General features: G+C 40.2%; 1 protein-coding gene across 7 annotated transcripts in view; it reads right to left on the bottom strand.

The window, feature by feature from the left end:
* DPF3 (double PHD fingers 3) overlaps positions 1–27202 on the bottom strand; it is a 192778-nt gene that overhangs the window by 30893 nt on the left and 134683 nt on the right. For all 7 annotated transcript variants that reach the window (XR_003255654.1, XM_026078770.1, XM_026078771.1 and 4 more), the window contains 3 exons: positions 26224–26302; positions 13727–13864; positions 409–537 (listed from right to left, as the gene is read on the bottom strand). Coding sequence is in view for 6 of the 7 variants with exons in the window: in XM_026078770.1 (XP_025934555.1) it covers positions 409–537; positions 13727–13864; positions 26224–26302 (346 nt within the window). In the remaining variant the exon portion in view is untranslated. The remainder of the gene's footprint in view (positions 1–408; positions 538–13726; positions 13865–26223; positions 26303–27202) is intronic.

Below are 27202 nucleotides of genomic sequence, written 5' to 3'. Positions count from 1 at the left end.
TGTAATCAATGGAAATGCTTGTCATGCAACTTTCATAAATCTTTTAAGTAATTTATAGTTGTAATTGCAGCATTTGAGGACAGAGCCCATTCTTTAACATTGTCATATGATTTTCTACTTCCATTTAAAGAACAACTAGTACATGTAACAATGTTCACAGCAGCCAATAAATACATTAAATCTTTATTATTTCGTAAGACCCCATTAGCTTAAAAACATGAATTCAACAATGGGTTTTATGACAGGAAGTTTCCCAATCATCCTTTCCCACAAACAAAAACAAGAGGTAAAGCCTTGTTTCCCATTCCCTCCCAGACGTGCTGCCTTTCTTCAAAATCTTCAGAAGGAGCAAAAAATGAATCACACAAATGCTTTTGTATGAGAAAGTTGCAAGAAGTAGTCACCTACCAGAGCGCCCACAGTCTGAGCATGATACAAGTTCCTCAGGCCGGCCACTTTTTTTGTTCATACTGGAGCCTCCAAGGCAGAAGTCACAGTAGTTATTGGGAATGATGACCCCGTCTGGTCCTTTCTGGGCTGCAGTCAGGTTAGAAATCAGTGTTACTTAAAGGGCATTCAGTTTGGACATCTCCCTCTTCTCTTCGATACAATGTTAATTTGCGGAGTTTGCAGGCCACAGTCTTCCCAAAATATTCTCAATTAGAACAAAAAGTGAATTGTGTAAATCACCTTCATTTTAAATATGTATGTTGTACATATTTTAAATTATATTTAATGTTATGTTATACATATTTTTCCTGAAGTAAACTTCACCATTTCCTTTATAATGTCAGCCAGGCTGGTCCCTCACAAGGACCTTCTGGCACAGAATCCCTGTACAATTCAAGGAATTTCTATACAGGAAACATATAAAGAGTCCCTAATGCTGTATTAGACCTAAGCTGTCAGTAAGCTAAGTCTGTTTTTTCAAACAGCAGCTACAACTGTAAACCCACAAAGTACAAACTCAGAAAGGAAAAACACATTCCCCAAAACATAAAAAGTGGAATGATGATGGAAAGGTAGGTACCCTAACTGATTTTTTTAAAACTTTTATTTTTTTGAAGAGATTACATCTCAAAGCAATAGGGTCTCCTTAGTTAAAAAGTTAGTTCAAATGCCCACAAATATTCACAAAGTCATCTGTGGACGATTCAGCCAAGGGTTAAACTACCTGCGGCAGAGTGTATGTGCCCTGGGAGAAGCTGGAAGGGTAGCACAGCAGGTCCAGCCCTGGCAAATACTCAGCACAAGTGCAAAGAATCAGCCCAGGGCCAAAAGCCCAGCTGGCAGAGTTAAAAACTCTTCCCTCAGTGAAGGAAGGAAGGACATTAGGTTCCTAGATTTCCAGTTAGGAATAGCTGAAAAAAAGCAGGCACAGAGTGTTTCTTAAGTAGAAGAGGGTGCTGTTCCCCTAGAAAGGAGAGAAGGGCAGAGGTTTCTTGCATTCCTATTTGTTGAGCAGAATAGCAAAATTTTTTTTGAAGTGAAACTAAAAGATTAAGAAATTTTGCATCATAGTGGCTTTTCTGTTGGCCAGAAACATTACCAACTATACTGTTCTACTATCAATGTTAAACATATGAGCTCTGTAAATTTATCCCTCTTCTCTCCTACCCTTATTTTTGTCTTTCCAACTTTAGAATTGCACTTGCTGGCTCTCTAGTAGACTTTGTTTCTCCTAAAATCCCAAATGTTTGTGATAAGCTTACCAACAAGCACTGGCAACAAGCTCACTTGAGCCCTATCAGTGCTACAGATACTCCAGGGACTGGCAGTTCCAGGATGTGGTTTCACCCATTTCTCCTCTGCCTCAGAAGGACTGAAATCAGAACTGCCATTTTTTCTCTTCTGCCCTCCAGAGAGGAGAAACTTCTTGTTCCTACGTACTCTAACTAGGAATGGGATGGGGGGGAAGCAGACAGGAGGGGATGGTTGGGTTTTGTTTTTCTTTTTTTAATTTAGAGATTAAAAATCACAGTGGTATACCTGGCCTGAGTCTATCCTATTAATATTTCTACAAACTAGAAAACCACAGAATCACAGAATGGTTGAGGTTGGAAGGGACCTCTGGAGATCATCCAATCCAACCCCCCTGCTCAAGCAGGGTCACCTAGAGCACATTGTACAGGATTGCATCCAGGCGGGTTTTGAATATCTCCAGAGAAGGAGACTCCACAACCTCTCTGGGCAACCTGTTCCAGTGCTCTGTCACCCTCACAGTGAAAAAGTTTTTCCTCATGTTCAGATGGAAGTGTCTGTGTTTCAGTTTGTGCCTGTTGCCTCGCGTCCTGTCGCTGGGCACCACTGAAAAGAGTCTGGCTCCATCCTCTCGACACCCTCCCTTCAGATACTTGTACACGTTGATAAGATCTCCTCTCAGCCTTCTCTTCTCCAGGCTAAACAGKCCCAGCTCTCTCAGTCTTTCCTCATAAGAGAGATGYTCCAGTCCCCTAATCATCTTTGTAGCCCTTCGCTGSACTTGCTCCAGTAGTGCCACATCCCTCTTGTACTGGGGAGCCCAGAACTGGACACAGTACTCCAGATGTGGCCTCACTAGGGCTGAGKAGAGGGGGAGAATCACCTCCCTCGACCTGCTGGCAACACTCTTCTTCATGCACCCCAGGATACCATTGGCCTTCTTGGCCACAAGGGCACGTTGCTGCCTCATGCTTAACTTGGTGTCCACCAGCACTCCCAGGTCCTTCTCMGCAGAGCTGCTTTCCAGCAGGTCAGCCCCCAACCTGTACTGCTGCATGGGGTTATTCCTCCCCAGGTGCAGGGCCCTGCACTTGCCTTTGTTGAACTTCAKGAGGTTCCTCTCCGCCCACCTCTCCAGCCTGTCCAGGTCTCTCTGAATGGCAGCACAGCCCTCTGGTGTATCCGCCACTCCTCCCAGTTTTGTATCGTCAGCAAACTTGCTGAGGGTGCACTCTGTCCCTTCATCCAGGTCATTGATGAATCAGTTGAACAATACTGGACCCAGAATGAAGACCTTCAAACATTACCATCTATATTTAATTATCTTCTTAAGGAATATTTTGTAACTTGTGTATTTTTAACAGATATTTTGAAAAGATTTACTAATGGCCTTAAGAAGAGCTGTGTCCGCATCCAAAGTTCCCCCAAAGAACAATGACATTCTAAAGGGCTTCTGGTACCAAGCCAAGACATAAAGTTAAAAGTAAAATTTCCTCAGAGTTCAGTTTGTTTTTCTGGTTTGGGTTATTTATTTTCTTCCAGTTGTTGATTGGTTGAACTTTTTGGAAACTGGTAGTTGGAAGATTGCAAGTAAGCTGGAATTAAGAAATAATTAAAAACCATAATGGTGCAAATACACCATTCTCTTCCTGCATTATTGTAAGTCCCTGACATATTTACTAAACATTAATCTTTATTCTGAAAGGGTCCTGGTATAGCAGATCCTCACTTCTCCCAGAAATGGACAGAAGCTTCTACTGTTGGGTTAGCATTTTGCTTGTTAGCGGAGAGGTATTTAATATGTGCATACAAAATAGGCAAAAAAGAACAGGAGCCAGCTGGAAGCCCAGCATACCAACTCATTTTAAGAGCTTTAACAAAATGTTCATAAATTTGCTAGCTGTGCATTTATTTTCATCTAAAAAGCAGATCTCACTAGGATTTATTTTCCCCCCTCCACCCCCACTTCTGAAAAAGTTAAGTAATTACCTCTTTATATTGTGCTGCTTCTACAGACAGGTCATGTGCAATGCAAACTCAGCGAGCTCTGTGTTCAGTGATTTTTTGTTGTTGTTGTTGTTGTTCTTTATTACATTACTTCACCTTTCATCTGAGTTTCTCAAAGTGTGTTACAGGTACTAAGGTCCTAATACTAACCCTCAATGAAGTCAAAAGTCTCTTTTGCCATTGACTCTAACCAAGGTGTTGCTGGATCCTAATTAAGTTTCATGGTGAGGAGGCATCGTTGCATTTTACAGCTGGAAAGACTTGGAGGTAGAGTGATTAAATGGCTTACTCAAGAAAGCACAAGAATTCTGTGCTGAGGCCACAAATACAAACAAGATTTCAAGGTGCCTGCCACTGGGCTAAGTAAAGAGCCTTACTGCTACCACTGCTCAGAATGGTAAAATTGATGTAATTCTCTGTGAATACTGACTTACATTTTGCAAAGCAACTTATGAGTCTAAGACCCACTGAAAGTTGTCCTGGAAATGGGACAGAGAATCTTGTGAAAATATGTATGCTAAGCAATTTGTCTACACTGTGTGGGACAAGTAGAGTGTGATGAAACTGAAAAGATTCTCCTAGACTATTGTCAAGGGAATAGAGTTATCCTTGACCACCTCCTTTTTTTTCCCTTTTTCTTCCAATTTAATTTTTAATGTGAGCGCATATATGCTCACCTATTTATTTATTTATACGTCAGCCATAACTATGGACCTGACTCAGCAGACTGACAGAGATGTCAGATCTGAAAAGCTGTACATAGACGAGAAGTTCCTGAAGCTGCATCAACGACGTGTTAAATGATGTATCTTTATAGCCAAATAAGCCAGTACAAGCAATGTTATTCTTTTCAACGCTTTTTTGTACTAACAGGTGGCAAAAACTAGAATCAAACTTGACTTAAGCTTGGTTTCTTGATCAGTACTGTACAATGAATTAAGCCCCAGGCTAGATCACAGAAGGTTTGAGGAATAAAGAGATTTTTGGATGATAGCGACCGGTTCCTATTTCCAAAGGAATTGTGTGTGTGTGTGTGTGCTTGGAGGGTTTTAGTTCTATTTTACTGTAGCTCACAAACGATGAGGGAATTAAAAAAACAAAGCAAAGATAGTAAGATATTCATGAGATGGGTATCATGCGCCAAAAGCCAAATCCTATTCCCACCCTTTAATCAATGAAAATACTCATAAAAGTAAGTATAAGAATGAACATAGAAGCAAAAGCAATTAAGTTACTAGGGGCTAATGTGTCACTGCTTTACATCTGAGACATAGTAATGGACTATGTATACACTTTTTGCAGAAGTTAATCACAAAGTAGAAGCTGCTAGCTTAAGCCACATGACAGCTCAGCTAATGAGAAGTAACTCACCAAGGTGTGCTAACTCAACCATTAGGATCAGATGAATACAACCAAAGATTTTGTTTTTAAAGTGTTCATCCAGAATCAGAAACCATTTTAAAGCAAAGCCTTGAAAGCTAGCCATGATCATGTCAAAAACTCTCTGATTTTTCTCTTATATTACAAACTGTTACCACAGATCAAAAGCCTTGATGACTCTATGGCCTGAGCTAAAGTGTGCTCTTAGGGGGTGTATTTAAAAAATGTTTTTTCAACCTGGTGTGGCTCTCTAATTTCATCAAAGACTCTGTCTCTGTTTATATCTGCCCCAGCATAAAATAGAGTATTCTGGTATAAAATATTTTTTCAAATGGATTAAGGAGATCCACAGAAAGATCTGCAAAGGCTAGTGAACAGTTCCTCTGTACCTGAAAGCTCATTCACATGAAGATAGAACGCAGATGTAAAATGAAATCAGCATTTCCAAATAACTTTGGTATGCTCCTATTTTGTAAAACATTTTTTCTTCTTTAGCTTAATCAAGTGAATTTCAAGCTGGATTAAGCTAGATAGAATAAAGACCTGCTTAAAATGCAGAAAAGTTGTTCAAATAAGGACTGCATCTTTAATTATTCTGTATTGTATTACACAGTAACTTCTCTGTGTAGACAATGCCTAAGAGGTTAAACAAATCAACTGAGTTTATGTTTAAAAAAACTTCTGTGCCTTCCTGATTTTGAAGGTAGAGGGTCTAAACAGAGTTCTAGCTCCTCTTCGCTCCTCCTCAAGTAATTAAAAACTTGTAAGTTACCTTCCTTATGGTTTCATTTTAATAAAATAAATAAACAAATAATCAAAGGCTGTTTCTAGTCAAATAGCATCATGAAATTAGGATTGTTCTTTTCTCCATCATGTCCTGGAGCCACGTGACTCAGTAAGAATCTCCATTTTCTAGTTTTCATGGATGCAGAGAATATCTTGAATGGAAAACAAGTTCAGAAGAAGCAATTCTTGTCCCTGTTTTTCAACAGGAAAACTCAGAATACAAATATTTTCAATAGTTTTACTTTAAACTGTGACTCTTAAAAATATACAAACAAGAAGCCAAATGAATAGAACCTTGCATTTTTTTCATTTCCTGATTTCTAAGTGAAGTTATTACTTTTAATGATTTGGATTGTGATCTTTAAACACCTGTCTGGAACTGGAAACAGTGCTGAAAAGAGAAACTGGATTCTCTGCCCCCTGGTACCAAATGATAATCACAGGTATTTCTTTAACCTGTGAAGAAATTCATACCTGACTATAGTATAAAACYTGACCATGGTTCAAGTGGAGAATCTAGGTCTGGTAGCATTTAATCCCTGTTTCATATGATGTCCACATGAGCGGAAAGGCAGTGTAGAATGAGGACCAGAGCATGTACCTCAGTGTCCTTTGGGGGGGGGGGGGAAGTTGTGCATTGCTTATTTAAATGAATACAGTGAATTGACTACAGATGTATATGCCATCCCAAAGGCATTTTCCCTAACATGTTTTGTCCAGCTCTTACCTGTTTCTCTTGGGCTTGATCCAAAACCAATAAAAGTCCATTGGAGGTTTTCAATTCAATTCAAAGGGCTTTGAATCAGGCCATTTACTCAGTTTGCAACAAAAATTTCCAGAGCACAATAGAGACCACGGGAACCTCAGGGTAGGCCTGAATCAAGTCAATGCACTTTGCAATGGAGAAAAAGGGGTGGATTTGCTTTCTCTTAAAAAAAATCTACGAGACTCTTTCTTTGTCTGAGACCGGGGCCCAGTTTTCCCTTTCGACACCTCCCTTTTTCTAAGCGTTGAAATGCAAGTCCAACATTTGGCTTCCTGTGCAGTTCAAAGCCTGCCAAGAACCTAAGTCCCTTGGAAGACTTGACAACATATAATCCCAACCTATAGGATTAGTGCCCCCGTGCATCTCTCACTCGCCTTCCCCCCCGCCGCTGACAGCACTCATCCTGTGGCAGGTCTGACCCGTTTCCATGGCAACCGGAGTGCCGGGCTCGGGCTGCCTCTGGTCTTGCCACCTGTTATTACTTCATCTCTCAAGTGTAAGGAATTGTAGTACATCCCCTTAATTTTCTGTTCAAAATGCATCTGTGGAGGACAGGCAGGCTCAAACAAGAAATTACTACTACAACAACAACAAAAAAGACATAAATGAGGAGAGAAGGGAAAAGAAAAACAGCAATTTGACTGTGGCTTTCCCTGAATTACAGCTTCTAGTGGAGCAGGAGACGGATGCCCAGCTGGAGATGCACCCATGTCTACCTCATTCATCCCTGGGTTTTACTGAGCAATGGTGGGAGCCAGAAAGATGGGCTGCAGAGGTTGCTCTGCGCTCAATGCTCAGGGTAAGACCCTGCTCTGGAGCGGCACAATAAAAGAAAAAAAAGAAGTATAATCCCTGGTGTGGTGAAGAACAGGCCAAGTAAAGCTCAGGTACATTTGAAGCTCTTGCCCTCTCATGTGTACACAGCCAGGCATAGATGTGCACAGTCATTTCTGTGCTGTCCTCACCAATGAATTACATGCAGGGTTTTTTTCACTGCAGTTCTCCAGGGAAAAATGTAAATCAAACTGAATTAGAGGAAAAGGCCAGTTTCACTGGGTATGTTTACACTATCATTAACACCAGAGATAAGCATGTTGGTTAAACCCAAAACTGGAAGTATTGGGGCACTTGATATAGACACCTTCCAGCAGGCTGTAAATGTGGCTTGGGTTGGTAGTGGTACAACTGTGTTGATGTTGCACAGTACTCAACCTAATAAGCTCTGCTTCGAGTGTGTGTGAATTTGGGTGTAGCGCTGGGAAACCACTGCTATTCTGTTCCCAGAGCCGAGCTAATCAGACTGCACAGCTCCACAGGCCTCTGCTAGCGCAGGATCTTSATGCTGCACTCCACTGCAGAGCTTGAGTATGGCCTTTACTGTGAGCCAGAGAAGCAGGCGATGCTGCTGGGGGAGGTGGTGCAAACCATACACTGTAACTATTGCCAGTTCTCCCTCGTAACAGGATTCATCTCCTCTTTGAGTTAATTGGTGCTGTGGCGATAGAAGCAGCGATTGCCTTTGCACAGTTTTTAGCAACTCTGACAGGCCTGCATCCCTGCTCGTGAAGAGTTACAGCCAATGAATGCTCCAAAAAATGAGTGCTACGAGAGGCAGGTACTTCCCCAGGAGGCAGAGGAAGCCTCTCAATGTGGGGGAAGAAAGAACATTTGATCATATGTTTTACAGGAATTGATGTGGCCCTTGTGCTGAATAACTAATGAATAACCTGGGAGGTGGGAAACAGAAGGTACAGTGAGGAAAATTCAGCATCAACTAATCAGATTTTGTAGATTTGGGGAGTCAGCACTCCCGCACCACAAGGCAACGCTTTATACAAATGTCAGTATGCTGATCTCGCAGTCTTCTGCATGAACACCTACAACAGGGGCCAAAATCTCAGTGCTCACGGTAAATCCTTGGGAATGGACCATGCTGTAACTGTCCAGTACCTCGTGAGAATAAACAGTAGGAGATGAAAAATGGGAAAGCAGACAAAAAAGCCTGATGTATTAAATTATAAATCTCCTGATTTTGAGGGGTACCTCTCCTGAAATTTGGCCCCTGGCCATTGAAATGCATCATTCCCATCAGCTCAGGGAACTCGTGATTATGCTGCCCAGTATACAGCCCAGTCCAGACAGCATCCCTCAGTATTCATGTAAGATTGGTCAGTGTCTTCAAATGGGTCCCTGCAATATGTTGTAGATTTTGGATGTGGAAATTGCTCACTGGAGGAATGTGAGAAGGCGTAGCACCTAATTTCAAATTCAGTCAAACCTTTTGGAGTTTACTTGGTTCAAATTCTCCATTGGGGAGAAAAAAGCGGGCAGATAGCAAGACAGGAAAACAATTATAAATGCATAAATGATATCATTCACATCTCAAGAGCTGACATGCTACTGAAGCAACACACGTTTTTCAAAAACTAATTACTTAGTCAAAGTGGAAATACTTTCCCACAAACTACTCATAGGTGCTTCTTCTCAAGGAGAGTTGCACATTGACAACATTCAGGTCCTGGTCAGGCAGTACCACAAAAAAAAGCAACCCTCCAAAAAACAACTCAAAGCCCCCATGTGTCCCTGTACATAGAGGGAAAAGTTTGGGGTTCTTCACTGTTTCCAAACTCTAAACAACTGATCTATTTTTTTTCCTCAGCCTTCCAACAAACAAGCACAAAAGTTTGAGTTATTTACAACTGAAAACAGGGTTTGAGTGGAAACCATTATACAATTTCGATCTCTGCAATCCCTATTGTTTCTTTTAGTAGTCTAACTTTTTTTTATGTAAATTAGCTCTGGAAAAGAAAAAAAAAACAAATAGAGTAAACTAATGAGACATCAAATCAGGGTAAGGTACATATTTTCACTGAAAAGGCACCTGCTGCAGGGTTTCTTGTCACAAGACGAGCATTGGTGCATCCTTGCATTCAGATGTAGCTCCTATCATGTCCCCAGTGAGGATCAGCACTGAGGCAGGGAAAAAGCAGGCCTGATGTAGCTTTTCAAAATGATGCTGCTTGTGGAGAGGAACAAACAGCTCATCTCCAACTGAGGGGCTGACTCTCGTCATTTATTCATGGCCAGCCCCCTGCCTGGATCAAAATAAAAATGTCTCAAAGACAACTGTGTGGGGGAGCTGGAGGACAGCTTGGAGGCACACTGAGGTTAGTACATTAATTTTTTATCTCTGGAGACTGGGTATCCAATTATGCTTAGAGTACACAAACAACTTTGGCTGGTCTCTCCAGTAGAGATTTATCCACATCATAAAATCTGGCATGCAACCAGGCACAACTGGCTGATGCCATGAAATAATACAAACAGTGGTTTTACAGGTCAAATGTGCAAGCTAGCAGAGTGACAGGAGTGACAGGAGTGCAGTGAACTGCATCCTCATTAACTAAGTGTATGGCACATGTGGACCAACTTGTACAAAACAGCTAGGCCAGCAACAGCCAGCATAACATGCTTTGTTGCAGGATTGTCATGGGCCAAAGTGCTTGTGGGCATGAGACCTGTTCAGTTGCTGTTTACCCCACAGCTGCCTTTAACCAGTGCTTTACAAAGCAAACTGCCACGGAAAACTCTTCACCTATGTGAAAGATTAGCTCCTTTTTAAAGCAGAGGACGTTTTTTTCTCCATACAGACAGACAATCCTACTCTCCTTGGAATTAAGTAAGCACATTTATACTAGTCCATTCATTCACACATACATTTCAATAGATAGAAGTCTAATGTAATTCCTATATGAGAAGTGTCTCAAAAATTGTAAGCACCAGCTGCTCCCAGAGCTGGCCTGTACCCATAGATTGAGATGGAATAGAACAGCAGGTGTTTTGTGGCAGTCTTGGATGCACCCTCGGCTCACAAATCTCACACTATCAGTGCCAACATGTGGAGGAAAAGGCAGCATAAAAAAAGGCTGAGAATGGTGTGGGACCATTTCTTTTCACTGGTGGATTTGGGAAGGAGGAAACTCACTTTTTTAATGGTTTTCTATAACTTCCTTTTCACAATTTCATATGCACACATGTAAAAAATCAGAGAGTAGGTCAAAAATAAATGTGTGTGTAGGCAGAGGCAAGACTGGGTCCTGAGGAAGGGCTATTTTGCTGTACCAAAGGGCTAGGTAAGACATACAAACAAAGCAACTAAAGCTCTAACAGAGCACAGACTAAGATGGCACAGGAAAGGCAAAGGACAGAGAAGACTGTTGAACTGTCTTCCATGTGRGAAAGAGTAAACTATAGGTGAGGAAGAAGGACAGAAGGAGAGACAGATGTAAATAAACAAAACCTTCTACAACACTCAGGGACAGCAAGATGTGCCAAGGAAGTGGGATTTTGTGGCTGGGTCAGTCCACGTTCTTTGATACACACCTATGCAGCGGCTCTTAGTTTCAGATAAGTTCTTCCTATATAAGTCTCTTTTCCAGTCCATGGATAATTTACTGAACTATCCAAATTGGTCTGTGTGCGAGAAAAAGAGTAAGGATAAAAGTGGTGGGGCAGGAGGGAGAAAAAGAAGAGACCATCAGCTCTTGAGTTGGCACCAGCCAGGGGATCAATAGCTGAATCTTGTAGAAGCCCTACTCCAGAAAGCTTCCTCCTGCATCAGCAAGGCCGCTGTTGCTGCAAGTACTGCTAGGAGCAGTGATGGCAGAGGAGATGCAGGCACAAAGGAAGGAAGTTCATACTGCAGCAGCCTGCCTGAACTTTGTTGACCCAGTGCTCACCTCCCACAGCATGACAAATTCCAAATGGCTCATTTGGATTTGCCTTGCCTTTTCTAAATCAGGCTGCTCATATCTCTGACACACTGCTAAGCAAATAACCAGACCCTGCTATATACCATATCTCTGGTCCTCCTGTTCAGCAGGTTGTGGATTAGCTGTTTGGATTAACATCCCCATTCCTCCCTCCCTTTTTCCCTCCCTCCCAAGCCCATGCAGAGAGGATTTTTGAAGCCCAAGCCCTGCAACACTGCAGACCTGTCAAATCTAATTCATAACACATGCCTAGCAGTTCTTAGGGGAAAGGAAGGATCTGATGCCCTGGCTCCCCACCATACCCCTGTACAAAGGGACCATTTAATGACTGCACATTAGCAATGTGGACAATTAGCATTCACACAGAAGATGAATGGCAGCATAAATTAAATATTACCAAGTGAAAGAGCAAAGATGCAAGATCTGAGCTAAAGGCTGTAAACAAACAAACAGGCAAAAAGGAACAAACAGCCACTGCAACAGCTAAGCCATTCGGAAGAGCTACCTTCCAGCATCTGGGACCCTCCCCAGAGGGGATCTTCACATTCGCATAGCTGCTGCCCGTACCTCACTGGCTCCTGGCTAGTTGTTAAGCAGATTCTTTCTGCTCAAGAATCTGGATCCCATAGTGATCTGGCAGATCACAGGGACTCTGGGGGAACACAAGCCCAAGTAGCTCCCACTCTGTGCTTTCCCGTAGTGCAGAACGCACCTCTCTTTGCAGGGGCCAAGGCTTGATGCTTAAAAGCAAAAACCTAACCTTTCCTCAGCTTTTCTAGCTCCTCTTCTTGCTAACTTCTATCAGTCTCTAAGCATAGAAACATAAGGGCTGAGACTGTCCTCAGCCTCTGTGACAAGCTGAAGGGTATGGGACACTACCCTTCTTTGTTTGGCCATCTGTGCAAGGCCATTATCAATATTAATTCAATACAGACTTGCAATATGCCTCTCAGATACACAAGTATTACTAACTACTGCATGCACAGAAAAAAAAATCCAGAGATAATATAAATTCTAAGTAAACAAAAGGTACTGGTTGAATACTGACATTCTCCCACCTGCCCAAGCAGTCGTTCTTACTGCACTGACAGCTCAAGTTTATCAACAGCTGGAGAAGTCAAAATTACTTCTGCTGTGAAACTACTAAACACGTGAATAACTAAAAGGTAGAGCATAAAAGTGACAGAAACACAAGGACTGCCAAATGGAATCAGACAAAATGGCCCTTCAAGCTCAGACAGTGGCTAGTAGCAGATGCTTTGGAGGAAGGAAAGCCCCTCCCTCTCTCCCTGGGGACAATTATCAATTATCCTGCTTAGAAAGAAAATGTTTTCCTACCTCCATACTTCTTCCCATTCTTAATGCAGTATAAAGTGTTTGCCTGTGTATTTTTTCCCGTAAGCATTTTATTCCTTTGTACACATTGTTCATTACTTTGAAATAAAATGACATATTCCACAGGGTGATCTGAAAGGACTTTTTGTACATGAACAAAGGTATCTACACAAATCCCAAGGTGAAAGCAATTATCACACAGTATTGCACACTGGAAAACTGAGAAACAGGGACTGAGAGTCTTGCCAAGACTTACAAAAAATCAGTAATAAAACACAGTCTCCTTGACTCCCAGTTCTGTGCCTGAAAAGAAGAGGAGGGACAGTCAAACTGAGCCCTTTGGGCCACAAAATTTTCTTCCAGCCTTGCACTGGTGTGGGGAATCCAGGTTTGTAACTTTTCTCCTCTCTTCCAGTGTTCCAGTACTCCTCCTTCCAGATCGGTGCTAATGCTTTTCAATCCATAGATTTTCCCAAACTATAATTAAAAAGTAGCTTTTGGTACAAGTGAGGATACTCCTTTTGCAGAGGAGATGCAGGGATAAGGGGGACAGGTGTTGTGAATTTCATACCTAAAAACTGAGACATGAATAAAGGTCTCTTATTCAAAGACAAAAACAAAGAGAAGCTCCTGAAGCAGAATGTGTTTTTCCTTGACATCCCTGCTAACAACCACTGGGAGGCTGCTTGATGATGAGCAGGTTGGACATCTCTTCTTTTCCCCTCTCTCCTTGCCACCTCCTCCCCACAGGAGCAGTAATGGAAAAGTGACTTGCTGCAGAGATAATGCTGGGTTTGAAACGAATTCCTGACTTGCTGAGCCAGCGCCAGCGTGAGCTGCAGCTGATTAGCTCCAAGCGTCCAGATTCCAGGAGCTCACAAAGGAGCCGGGCAATCATGCCAACCTCCACCTGGCAGACGCAGGTGGAGGCAACATCCCTGAAAAGGATCTCAAAGGCAAAAGGGAAAAAACTACTCACGTTTGTGGTTTTCATTTCTGTGGACAGGGGAGGAGCGGGTCTCCTGCTCTCGGGCTTCATCCCCCTCTTCGCTGGCAAGGTGAGTGTGAGCGTAATGGTAGCTCAGTCCAGGCCTGTTCTTGTAACGCTTGCCACAGACTGGGAGGAGAGGAAATAGGAGGGAGGGGAAGAGAGAGTGGAAACATCAGTACAATCTGCAACAACGACAACATCCTTTAAAACAACACCCCTTCCCCCTCAACAGCAATACCACGCACCCGACAATCTTATTTGAAACTCTACCGACGGATGTTAGTAAAAAGTGACAGAATGGCAGCCTGCAGCCTGATGTCCCCAAACAAGCTCTCTTCCCACCATGCTGCCACCACTCCTTCCAACAGGCCTTGACAAGTGCATATTCAGTCTCCAATAGTCCTGATCCTCTCTGCTAGGATTACTAACAAGATTGCCCATAAAATCAAATGAAATGCCAGTTGGGATGTTGGGGCTGCACAATGCACAGCAATGGGAACTGAACTGAGAAGAAAGGACATTATTTTCTTGATTATTGGTCTCTGAGAAAAGGAAAAAGTATTATTTAAAAAAAAATCAAAAAAAGGTTTTCTTTAAAAGGGTAATTAAATAGGTTTATTCACAGACCCAGGCAAGACAAAGAGCTTCTTGCTAGAAGAACATTTAGCAGTGATACTTCTATTCTCTTCCCAGGTAAACTTCACATTCAGCATCCCAATAAATAACACCATGTGTGACAGAGAATCCTCCTTCTGAACTTCTGTTTATTTTAGGATTAAGCCAAGAGACATTAAGAATAGGATTGAACAATTCTGGCTCACGAAAGGTCTGTATTTTCACAGGAAGCTCATCAGTAGGTCAAACTTTATCATAAGATTCATTACATATAAATTCAGCTTCTATAAGATTATAATTTATGTTATTGTCTCTAAAAATGATTGTCTCTAAAAGTTATCTCTTCATCTTCAAAGCAGTCTCTGAATGTCCATTTTCTTTTAGATATCTCTTTCTTCTGCCCAATATCACTATTGCCATTTTAAAAGATTGGGAAAGAAAGATAGAGAAGCTTAGTGTCCTCCCTGCAAATTGTTACTCCTGGACACACTTTCAGTCACTGTATTAGCTGCATGAGCCTCAAGGATCTCACACAGGAATAAATGTCTTGCCCAGTACTCAGTCCCACATAGCTTGCTCGGGAAGGCAAAGGAAGTGKTGTCAGAAGAAAGAATGGGACCCAGCAACCACTAGCTCTCTATTGTGTTTTTAGACCCCTTGAAAAAATCTCCAAGGGGYAGTCACTACCCAGCCTTAAAACTTCACTTAGTTGTGATACCTGAAATGTATGCTGCAGTGCATATACATATTTACTTCCCATTCCCCTGACACCTGAGTCTGGGAATGTCATTAAGCTCTATGGACAAAAAATCAAAAAAAAAGGACCCACTCCAATTATTCATATACATCTAAGAAAAGCTTTTATTATTAATCTTTTCTACTACTACTCACAAAAAGCCAATTGATGGTCCACATTCTGGAACAGAGGATAGGAAATTGTAAATCAAAGCCTAGGGTAACAATACAGTTTATTCTCCATTTCTTCCAACTGGTTTGTAAACTCCCTCAAAGAAAATACGTTGCCTTATTAGAAATGTGTAAAACAACCTCATGATATGAATAAGGTAAGTGATCTGGAATATAAGATACTTTTATCCCGGTTTTCTTCATGGGGATCAGAAGACACGAGTATGATACTTACCTTGCCTACATGAAAATAAGAGAAATATATCAAATACAGAATAAAAGTTGAAAAGTAATGTTTTGCAAACAAACACACCTGAGCATATGCACTTATACCCCAGTGAAAACTTKTATTCTGCTAGCCAGAAAGCACTCTTCAAGCATAAACTGGAAAGCAAGAAGAAAACTCAGCCTTCATTACATAGCAGAAGTGGCTCTCTGCTGAGAGTGCCATCAAGGCAGCCAAGTGTGATGACTGTCTACTATTTAAGACACCAGAAAGTTTTGGGCTTTAATAGCAGACGACTGGAAATAATTTTAAACTGAAGAGAAGTCAAGTTTCAGTACCTTGAAGAGGAACCCCATGAACATGGGTTCAAGTCTCATAACTTCAGTGATAATCATTCTCATGGAGATCAAAGGATTAGCAGACCCATATAAAACTCATTAGATCAATAGTGTTGGAGAAAAAAATAAAATATTAACTGAAAAGTTTCCACAAGTTTGGCTAGCATAGGAGGACTGATACAGTGTCTCTATGTCACTAGGTTCAGTTCAGCCCAGATTGACAACAACCAAAAATCACTACAGCTGTGACCACAGTAATAACCGTAAGTGCAATTATTTGACGGTATTACAGAAAGACAGTAGTCTCTCCACAATTAAAGTGGAGTCTCATTTTGTTCCTTAAGATTCAAAATAAAGGTCTCCTTCCTCTGAAAATTTTGCAGGCATCTATCTTTCTTAGACTGCCTCAGAGATAACCAGAAATCAGTCATCTTTGAAAAGGTCTTCTCTTTTTTCTTTTTTTTTTCCTTTTTTGGCCATTTCATCTAAGAATAGTTCAAATATAGTGAGAGGAGTTGATCAGAGATACTAAACAGGATCAACAGAGAGCAGAAAAGGCTCTCTTAGTCTCAAAGACTAAGTTTTAGGGTTTTTTAAATATGTCCTTTTTGACTTGTGCCAGTAGATTTACAAAAATGTATCCTGGTTGCTGGGAATGTTTTTCATTTATTTAAAAAAAAAGAAAAAGCAAAGCTATCCCCAGACACATTCATTGAACAGGCTATATTAGTGGTGTTTAACCTCAGTAACAGAAGTTCAGGTGGTGATGGGAAAATGAAATCTAAGCACAAATCATCAAACTTTAGGAAACTGGAGCAAAGTCCTGTTTTGGTGTGGATTGAAGCACTTCTTCTTTCATTGTTAGGATTTCACAGGCACTATAGGATAGTAATTTGAAGCATTTCCTCCAAATGTTAAACTTCTGGCACAATAAACAGTAGGTTTATTAAAGGGTTTTATCAATAAAAAGATGATGATCATATAATTATTGTAAAATAACAGATTTTTTTTAATGTTTTTCCAGTGTTTTATCACTGGGTTTTTAAAAGTTTTGAAATTCCCTTGATTTAAAAATTATTTCAGCAGGAGGGAGGGAGAAAAGTTGGGAAGGATTAAAATGCTCAGGTACATATGCACATCCATTCTTTGAAATGTCTGCCCTTGTTTCAAACATAAATGTAACTACATTGCCAGATATTTTGAACAACTAGACTGTTCTTAGATGCATGCCCTCTAAAAAACATCAGTTTGGTCTCCCTTCATCTGGTACCAGCCAGGTACTCTTCTACTGCATTTTGGAGAGGGAAACAACTACTACTCATATTCTCCTTTGTGGTTCTACAAAGCAAAGAACAAGCAGGGAAACAGGTTGATAGAAAGTCAAGAAACAAGGTATTCACAGTTCTGCATGACAGCCTCTACTTTTGAACATCAAAAAAAATGTAACTAAAAAGTAATTGTCAATCCAGGGAAAACTAGAAAATGCTCACTGTTTAAATGATTTCAAAAGGATAACTCCTTCTAATTATGCAACTGTTAGAGAATTTCTTAGAACAGATAGATTTACATTCCTAGCAGATTATTTGAGTATCATATTAAGTCTCCTACTCTATTCCCCTTATTCATGTGTGTTTGAAGATAAAAGTTAAAAATACATGCTTCTGCTATGAATTACTGACTTCTGCTTAAATTATTTTCAAAGCATGATCTGATAATCAGTGCTGTACTGACATGGGAGGAGACACTTGGAGCTTAGCAGCTAAGCAATTCTATCTTCCTCTTATACAGCTTGATTCTGCATTATTGCTGACTTAGGTGCCAAGTCAGACAGATGAACTCTAAAACCCAGTCCCAGTTACCTATTTAAGTTTTTTTTTAATTTCAAAACAAAAATATTCCTAAAAAATCTACCTGACTCTATTACCTTCAGCACTACCTGAAATCATATCCACAATTCTAGCTCTGTAGTTGTTACATTTTAAAAGCATAGCGTGTTTGAATATAGGTCTCATCCAGCTTTCTCCGTCAATGCACAAAAGGAAACCTGCAATCCCTGCAGTAAGTCCCAAGGCTGTGACCTTTCCTCCACTCCCTACAGGATCCTGCAGAGATTTTAGCTGCAGAGTTTATGGTGGCATAGGAAATCAGGTGGGTTTGCAGACCTTACCTCCTCCAGCAAAACATACAAGATCAACAGGAAAAAACTAGCAAGTGTTGATATAAGCTGAGGCAGCAGTAATTCTGCAGCTGGCCCCTTCCTGCTGGCAAAACTCTTTCAAATGGCCAGAGGGCCTTCAAGGGTGGCAGCAGGCTGAGCCACTCCTGGCTAAAAATGAAGTCAGAGGACTTTTTAGCCAGAGTCAAGGCAAAAGAGTTTCATTTACACATTGCAATGGATCCTTTGTAGGGTTTGTAGATGAAAGATCTGCTGCTTATAGCAGCTTTTTTCTTGGAGTCTAGATTTTCTTGGAGTCTAGACTTTTCCCCCTCTCAAATTCTGGTTCTCATATCTGGTCCTAAGCAATGCCATGAGATGAAACCACTGAGATTTCCTATTCCCCATGCAAGATAGACTTTTGTAGGGACAGAAAGGTATCATAATTTTAATTGGGCAAAAGAACCATTGGCTTCAGAGAGAGTTTGCTAGAATAAAAACTAAGTCAGAACTTCAGGGTTTCTCCAACAGATTGGAATCTTCCCAAATTCACCCTAATCTCTTATTTTCCAAAGAGAGCACATTTTCTTAATCTACCATATCACTGTGGTAAGAAGTAGTTTCTATAAAAGGGTGCTCATTAATAAACACTTAGCTCTTATATAACTCTTCCTGCTGCAAGACTGGCTTTTCAAACATTAATTAATCTTCCCCCACATTCCTAAGTGGAAAATGTTACCCTCATTTCACTGCTGAAGAAAGAGAACCACAGAGGGGCTAAGTGACTTGCCCACACAGTAATTCTTTGTCATTACCAGGATTAGAATTCATGAGTTCTCAATATCCAAACCGGTGCTCACACCACATCTTTCTCATTCTGTAAGCTGACAAAAGCGTAAGGAGAACTGGTTCACCCAGTTTGAAATGTATGCTGGTGATTATGTTCTAACACTATGCAGCTTGCACATAAGTGAGAGTATGCCTTCCATAAACTTTGCTGGGTGGCTTTGCCTTTCTTTCAGTAGCTTTGCCTTTTTGTACCTTTAATTTTCCTTGCTGAATAGGCTCATCATCCTTGCATGTGGTAGATTTCATCCTGATTCTCAACACTGGGAAGTTGACCTGATCTTTAATTAGGTAGCCGAGCCCAATGAAAACAGCAGGAGTTTATAGGATGTGACCCACTCCAATTCCTCCTGCATTTAAAGGGTATATTTTGCTCTAACCTGATGTGAATGCCATCTTAGGAACAGGCTGGGTAAGTAAGCAGTAATAAAGCAGTGCAGATCAGACACCACAAATGGGGAGGAGGGGAAGATTCTATCAGGCCACCGGACACTCTCCTGTGATGAACCTTAAATTCCTTCCAATTTGAAGATTGAAACGAAGAAGTTATGCAACCATGTTATGGGGAAAAAAACTAATTTGCAGACAGTTTAATCACATGCACAGGGTGCTTCATAAAAGAAAGTTCTGTTCTAAGTCCTGGCCTGTAACCACCTGCAACTCTTTGGATAAGCAAATTTCCCTCTCTCTGTTTACGTTTCTCTATGAGTAAAATTAATATAAAATACTTCCCCTGCTTTAAAAGGAGGCCTGAAATCTATGACTTAAAAAACTTCCTCATCAAATATTTAATGGCTGTGCTGCTGTCATTTTGAAATTGTTACACATTTGGTCTTTGGCAGGCTGTGAGCTATGTTCCAGCCAGCTCTCCACATACATTTTGCACAATCTGTCACCAGTATGAGACAGAAGGAAACAATTCATGCTTTTAGTGGAAACAGGAAATTGGGGGAGTATATGCATTTTTTTTTCACTGAATCTTGCCCCCTCATTGTCTTCTCTTTTCTCCTTTGCCTCCTGTTCTTTCTTCTCAGCTGGACTGTGTCAAATGCTAAAGCTTAAGTTAACTACTGGCAGGCAGTCATTCCTCAAAGTTATCTTCCTGTTGCACCATTCACTCCACTCCAAAAAAAACATTCCTTGTTTTGCATTGGTTTGGTAACATAATCACCACTATTACAACAGTCATGCCTAGTCTCTGGCACTTCTAGACATCTCAGATTTTAACACATTGTATTTTGACATCCATTGATGGGAAAGGCATTACGTTTGCCCCCTGTTGATCAGTACTGTCATATTATACACCTCTTTTATCAGAGCAGCTATTTGGTAACCTATTTCTTACAGGATTTTCTGTAGACAGTAAATAGTCTTTGTTTCACTGTCCCCAAAGGAACAAGTCCCAGAATCCACCTGCTTTATTAAGATCACAAGAACGTTGAACTCTCAAAACAYGCACAGGTCAGTAACAATATGTATGTCCACATTTTAATAAATGAATTGCTGGCAGGAGCAAAGGAGGAAACCGGTACCCTGTATGAGCAGGACATGGTCAACTATCAGAGCCAATTCTGTTCCACCTCTCACCATGTGCCCCACTCCAGACCTATGCTAATCAATATAAAATAATGTTGAGTGTTCTTGCCTCTTTAATCGTGGCTTCTCTACCAAGAGTGCAGCAATCAATACCCAGTATAGCGGATATGGTGGGAGAGTTGTTTGTTGGGTTCATCTGCACAATCACCTTATTCTAGGTCTTACTGCTTATTAACTACTTAGGGATTCACTAGAAAGGATAATACCAGGAGATGATTTAGGGCTTATACTGCTAATAGTTTAAAAGGAAGCTGAAGTCATGGTAGAGATTTATAAGAAGCGTGTAAAAACATATTGCTATAATCAAAGCATTTTCAAATCAGATTTTCACAGTGATATTTAACCAAAGGTCTGTTCTAAGAAGAAACAGTAGTAGTAGTGGACTCATTCCTAATATCTGTGAGAATTAAGGCATCAGATTAAGTCTAAGAGAATGGGTTAAAAGCAACCTACATCATGATTTATCTTGCAGACCTTTTGTACTCCAGCAAACCTCCCAAAGAATCAATGAGATGTTTGTTAAAATGACTATTGCAGGATCAGGTCAACTTGAAGGGGCAGAGAAAGAAGACAGGAAACGTTACTAAGGTAATTATTAAAGCAGTCACTTTGGAAACATATACAGGAAAATATTTCCTAAAGAACAGGGCACAAGGAATCACATTATGCAAGTTATGCTAGATCACCATAATATTTAACTGGGATTTTCAAAGGAACCTAAAAGAGATAGATCCTCAGTTCCCACTGAAATTCAGTGGAATCTGTTCATCTTAAATCCTTTAAACTACCTGAAGATTCCCAGCTTTTATTGACAGAACCTATGATACGTTTAGTGGAGAAAGGCAATGGAGAAGAAAAAATGAACCTTGAAATTATGAAATTTCAATACTCTGCTGGATGATGAATTCACAGAAACATCAGGAGCATGTTTCAAGCTGTAATGATTTGAATGTAGGGTCAAACATTTTTTAAAACAAAAAACAAGTTCTGAGTAATTATTATTAGTTCAAAATCAAGTTCAAAGTAGGGCCCTAGGGACCAAGTCTTGTATGATCTGCAGGCACAATACAAGTAGATAGGCACTTAGTGGGATATTCATGGAAAACAGTTTAGGAGCCTACCTCCAGTTGTAATCTGTGAGAATTAGGAGCCTAATCTTTTGAAAACTTCACAAGGCACCTTTCTGCATCTTCAAGCACCTGAAAGAGTCCATTTTGGGCCTAATGCTTGCCTCTATTTTTATTATTGATTTGGAGGGTGGACTAGAGAGTGAAAAAAATCAAACATGCAGAGAACTAATCGTTGGAGAAAATATTGGAAAAATATTATAAATATATCACATGAGCTTGATTAATCAAAGAATTCTTTCAAACAGTAACATTATTAGTAAATATTAATATGACATCTAGCAAAGATAAAGAAAACATGGTACAAACAGGACAAAGCAGTACAGTGAGGAAACTAAAGATGACAGATAATCAGCCTGAGTAGAAACAGGTTGAAGAGGGAAGAAACAAGAAGTTACAGCAAATGGTACATTAAATATGAACTCACATGGTGGACAGGGGTGAAAACTACTTTGCCATTGAAACAGAAGAAACAGCACTGGGGAGGAGCGTCTTGCATTGAAAAAGAGGTTGCAAAATGACCTAACAGGCCAGCCATCTCTGTACCTCTTACAGACATATATCATAGCAAGTTGCAAAAATCCAAGTTCTATAGGTAAAAAGAAGTCACATGCAGATATATCAACCATTTTTCTTTCTTCTCAACTGGTTCTAGTGTCAGAACAGCATGTTCTGTTTAGTTTTGGCCACTGATGTTTAAATGAGACCCTTTGGAGATTTTTCAGAGAAAAGAAACAAGCTTAGAAACAGATCTGAAGAAAACACAGCCAAAAGAAGCTACAATAACTGTTTTCAGACATGGAAAAGAGACATTGTTATCCACTAAGAAGAGAGCAAGAAGTGCTGATCTTAGACTGCAGCAGAGAAAATTCAGGTTAAATATTTGGAGAAACCTAAAATTGAAGAGTTTTTGACAACAGAACCAGCTTCTACAAAAGACTGCAGAATCAGTGTCTCTGGGTATATGCAAGGTTACATTAGTCCCTGGTCCTGCATAGATCATAAGAAGGTTTCAGTCAATTTTCATTTTGCACAAAGAACGGATTTGAATGCATACCTCAGCCTCAGAAGGACTATGAATAAAGGATACGATACGGAAGTAAGTTGTTATGCTAAAATTGCAATTTATTCAGGAATAAGACTAAAAGGAGACAAGGACATATTGGTAAAAGGAAAAGAGAGAAGGAAACAACTCCTTTTAGAGATGAGTAAGGGAAATCTTCCATAGATGGAGGGACAGAAAACAAAGATGGAAGTAAGTATGTATGTGGGTAAGTTACAATGGGAATAAGAGAAGAATGAAAACAGACAAATGAGGATGGACAGCAAGAAAGCTAATAACTTGTAGAGATTTGGCACAAACAAACAATTCTGGCTGAAGGAAGACATACACATCCAGAGTCATGAAGTTCAGGTGCTACAGCTGGTTGCAATTTTTACACCAGAATACAAGTTACTGGATAAAACTTCAGAAAAAATTTGTGTTTTACAAAGATAGCAAACAATATATAGTAAACAATCCAAAAATAATAAAACAGTTTCTAAGAAGACTTCTGTGGTAGGACCACCCTGACTGCTGATTCCCCAGCTGATCATTTTACAACCACATGACATCAATTCTTGTTACATATGTAGGTATTCATACATTCATTCACTCTGCCCCTCCTCTAAAATCATACAACCAGTTTATCTGGAACAGCTGAAATGGAGTATCTTGAACTTTTCTTGCTTGACATCACAGGCTTTGCTCCTCAGAACTACTTTTCACCCACCTTTCAGTCATCTGCTCTATCTCCTAGCCAGGTATTCAAATTACATTTGCGTCTGCTCTGATACAGCAGCTGATCCATTCTGCTGTGGTACCATTTCTTGCCTATACCCATCTCACACCATGCTTTTCTGCCACTTTCATTATCAAGCTTTTTTCCCAAGGGAGCTCAAGGCACAACACTGTTCAATGGAACTCCTTGAAAATATGACCAACCAGTTTTCCACTTGCTTATTTGATGAAATCAAAACATTTCATGATTATGTTGGCAATTTTGTTCATGCTTTGAATGACAACTTAGCCAAATATTTCATTCTAAACTTCTGATACACTACATGCTCAATAAAATCAACTGCAATATTTCAGAATACTTCACTCCACAAAACAAGAAAATAAACACAGACCTCACCTTTTCTTAACAACACAGGGTAATAAAAACTTTGAGCTTTCAAAACCTTCTTCAGCACAGACATTCCATATTTCCAGTCAGTTTGGGACCGGGTTTATTATTGGTTTATAGCTGATTGTCTGTTCAACAAAGACAGGCCTTTTCAGGAATAACTTTGCCATCTTCCAACACAAGGGGCAGTGTCAGCAAGGAAGAAGGTGGTGGTGAAGGAATGGAGGCTTGGTGCTGCTCTTTCATCACCTTACTGACACAGGGACTAGGTGTTTCACATACAGATGAAAGCTACTGATTACTGATATTCTTGTTTCCTATACATATGAATGCACAACTATGAAAAAAGGGTGGAGTAGTTCTTCAAAAAAATCACTTTTTGTGACTATACAGTTAAATAACAAAATTAATTTGTTTAATTTGTGTCCTCTCTGTAGCCATTTTCCAAACACAAATATCAGAACACATGTAGAAAAAGCAACCTGGAAGTAAACTAAAGAATATACAGAAAAAGTAAAGTGTCAACCCATTAAGGTAATTATTCATACTACTAATGTGATTCTAGGAATAATGTTCTCCCAAACAGGAAACATTCAATATTTTTGACCTGCATGCTTCCACCCAAAAGTAAGCTGTCTGCTCAAAACACCTGCACACTGAATACTGCAAAACATATTTCTAACCTACCATAATTAGACTGACATTTACCTATAAAAAATATCGAGCAAATAATTTCAAAGAAAAAATAGTTTCAAGAAAACCTTTAATGGACTACTGATCACCCAAGCAGGAAAGACACCTCAACTTAACAAGCTGGTTATTAACAATGAGTTGTATTTAATACTTCTAAAGAAAGTTAACAAGGGCAGGAAGCTATTTCAGGTTGATGGCACTACAATTGGGACAGCTCTCTCCTTCTTGTCCACAGTAAGGTAAAAGAGTTCTGCTACCGCATAACCCTTCTCTCACCCATCTACACTGGAAAAGGAGGAGTCACTAGATTCCAAAATTTCTTTTGATTCTCTGACTATATGTTTCTTAAAAATGAAAGATATCAGCCAGGATTTTTTTTTCCCAAAACCAAACAGGAAATGTATGCTTCAAAATGTAAGCAAAGGCAAAATTCTGTGAGTACAACAATGTGCCAGAATCTTGCTCAGATTTCTCAGCTCAGATTTCTGCTGCCTCCTTCAATATCTTAGCTACTTTATCTACTATGTGCACGTCACTACTATGCATGTTGTGAGGTTTCTATAAGATTTAAAAGCAGAGCAAGATCAGACAATAAAGACTTATTATGTTCAAAATGGCTACACCACTGACAAGTATCTTTGGATTTAGAAGGTCTCACCATAAAAGAATATGATTTGACCACATGGAATATAGCTTTCATTTACCATGCATGATCCATACTTCTTCATATTTTTAAAAATAAGCAGGAAATATTCATAGATCGATATAGTAATGGTTGGTCTTTTAAGGTCAGAAATATTGCAAGAAGGGTAGACAGTGAAGAATGGGGAGTTCTAATTGTCCTCAGAACCACCAAACATTTTTGGACCATGGAAGTGAAGACCTCCTACTATTCTCCTACTTCTACTAACTTTTGTTACCTTGCTGTCTTGTAAGATAGAAGGTACTCAGTAGCACAACTTACTATTGCACATACACACCACCTTAGGTGGTGTTAAGGTGGGAGGTTAAGGGTAAGGTGGGAGACCTCCAAAGCACATGGGTAAGATAAGTGCCCTTCACAGAAACAAAGTAATGAAGTGAAAAAGAATATCAAAAGAAGAAGAAAAGTGCCAAGGACTAGATTGTAGAAGAACACATTCTGTACCAACTCCTGGGCTCCCTCCGTATACTTGGACCCTGGTATCCTATTTCTGTTTGGGCAATACACTACTTCACAAGCAGTGCCACTGCAAGATGACAAACAGCATGGCCACTTTAAGTGTCAAAACCATGCATTCCAGTTGTGTTTGCTTCTTAGGAGGGCTCAACTCCTGATGATGCCATAAGGGTCCTTTGCTGAGTGAGGGATAAGAATAAGATCTTCAAAATTTAGCCCAGTGAGATTTTAAAAGGATTGAAGGAGAGAGAATCACCAAATATATGAAGAGATACAACAAGGGTGAAGTACCTTTATCGGAGATTTTTGAGTTATGCTTTTGTTTGTAACTATCTGAAACAGAGAAAGAAATAGAGGGTGAATCTTACATGGGGCAAAGGAAGATAAAAGGCAGAGAAGCCAGAAAAAGAGAAGGAGAGAGAGAAAGAAATATAAGAGATGATTTATTATAGTGCAAAGGGAAGTGGAGTCTTGCTGAGGACTTAATTTTATTTCCTTCATGAAAAAACACCAAGAGCAGCAGCAGCAGCAGGTGGCAAACATGCAAGTCAGGGAGCAGCAGAACACTTTGCTGGAAAGGAAAAGATGAAGCCCTGAGTGCACCAAGCTGGTAGTACCAGGCTTGAAGCAGAGTCAGTTGTCTGGGTGCTACTTACTGTCGCAAACATAGGGTTTGTCATGATCATCCTGGGAGGCAGCATCATTCCGTCTCCTGCCACCTCCAGATCCCCGAGCCTGCAAGGACAAGAAGAATGTTAACATTATACCACTGCCCCTCAGGTCTCTTGGTGCCCCTCACCCTTCTATGAAAAATGTGCAATATAGACTAAACAAATCCTCAGTTTCCACACAGGTATGCCAGGAGGGGGCTTGACCCTTCATCTCCTAAGATATGCACTATGTTAATGGACCCTGCAATGTGGCAGAGATCCCCTCCACAGATAAACCAAACTGTTCGTCCATAGCAGTAGGTGACTGTCAGCACACATTCAGTAGAAGTATCATCACACATTCATTTCTGATGTTCAAATACTTTTATTACTGAATATGAATGAATGGACAGATGAACAGATGGCAGAGGATAAAAACAGCCCTTAAATCATTCAGAAAACAGGCCCCAAATAGAAGAGAATTAAAATTATTTGCTTTAAAATTTCTAAAGGGAGGGTTGTTTTTTTAATTGGGGGTTTTGTTTTGTTTTGTTTTCTAGCTAAAAAGCAAGGTTTTGAAATGACCTTCTAGTAGGGACAAAGATAACATGGTTAATTATAAAGTGGAGCTTTGGTGAGTTAGTGAAAAAGATTAGGTAACATGGCTACCTGCAATAGTGGAGAACTGGAATTACCCGGAAAGGTCCCTTTATAATTCTATGTTCCTAAAACATACCAACTTGACAGTTTTGGAACTAAAAACCTCTGCTTGTCCATAGCGCACTCTGCTCTGTCCCGAGCTCCAGGGGTAAGAGTGGAATTCAGCATCAAAGCCCCTTGGTTCTGACCCTTCTCAGCTGAGATGGCAACAAGGGGACAGTTAATACCAGTCTAACAGTAGAGACTGTGATGTGGAACTGGGAACTGAGCACAGGCCTTCAATTATTTCACTTTAGTTAACGTACAGTCTGTAGATGACAATAAT

Source organism: Apteryx rowi, unplaced genomic scaffold (assembly GCF_003343035.1).
Source record: "Apteryx rowi isolate R43461 unplaced genomic scaffold, aptRow1 scaffold_488, whole genome shotgun sequence".
NCBI classification, from domain to species: domain Eukaryota; kingdom Metazoa; phylum Chordata; class Aves; order Apterygiformes; family Apterygidae; genus Apteryx; species Apteryx rowi.
The sequence above is the reverse complement of the archived record's forward strand: the minus strand, read 5'-3'. Positions and strand labels throughout refer to the sequence as shown.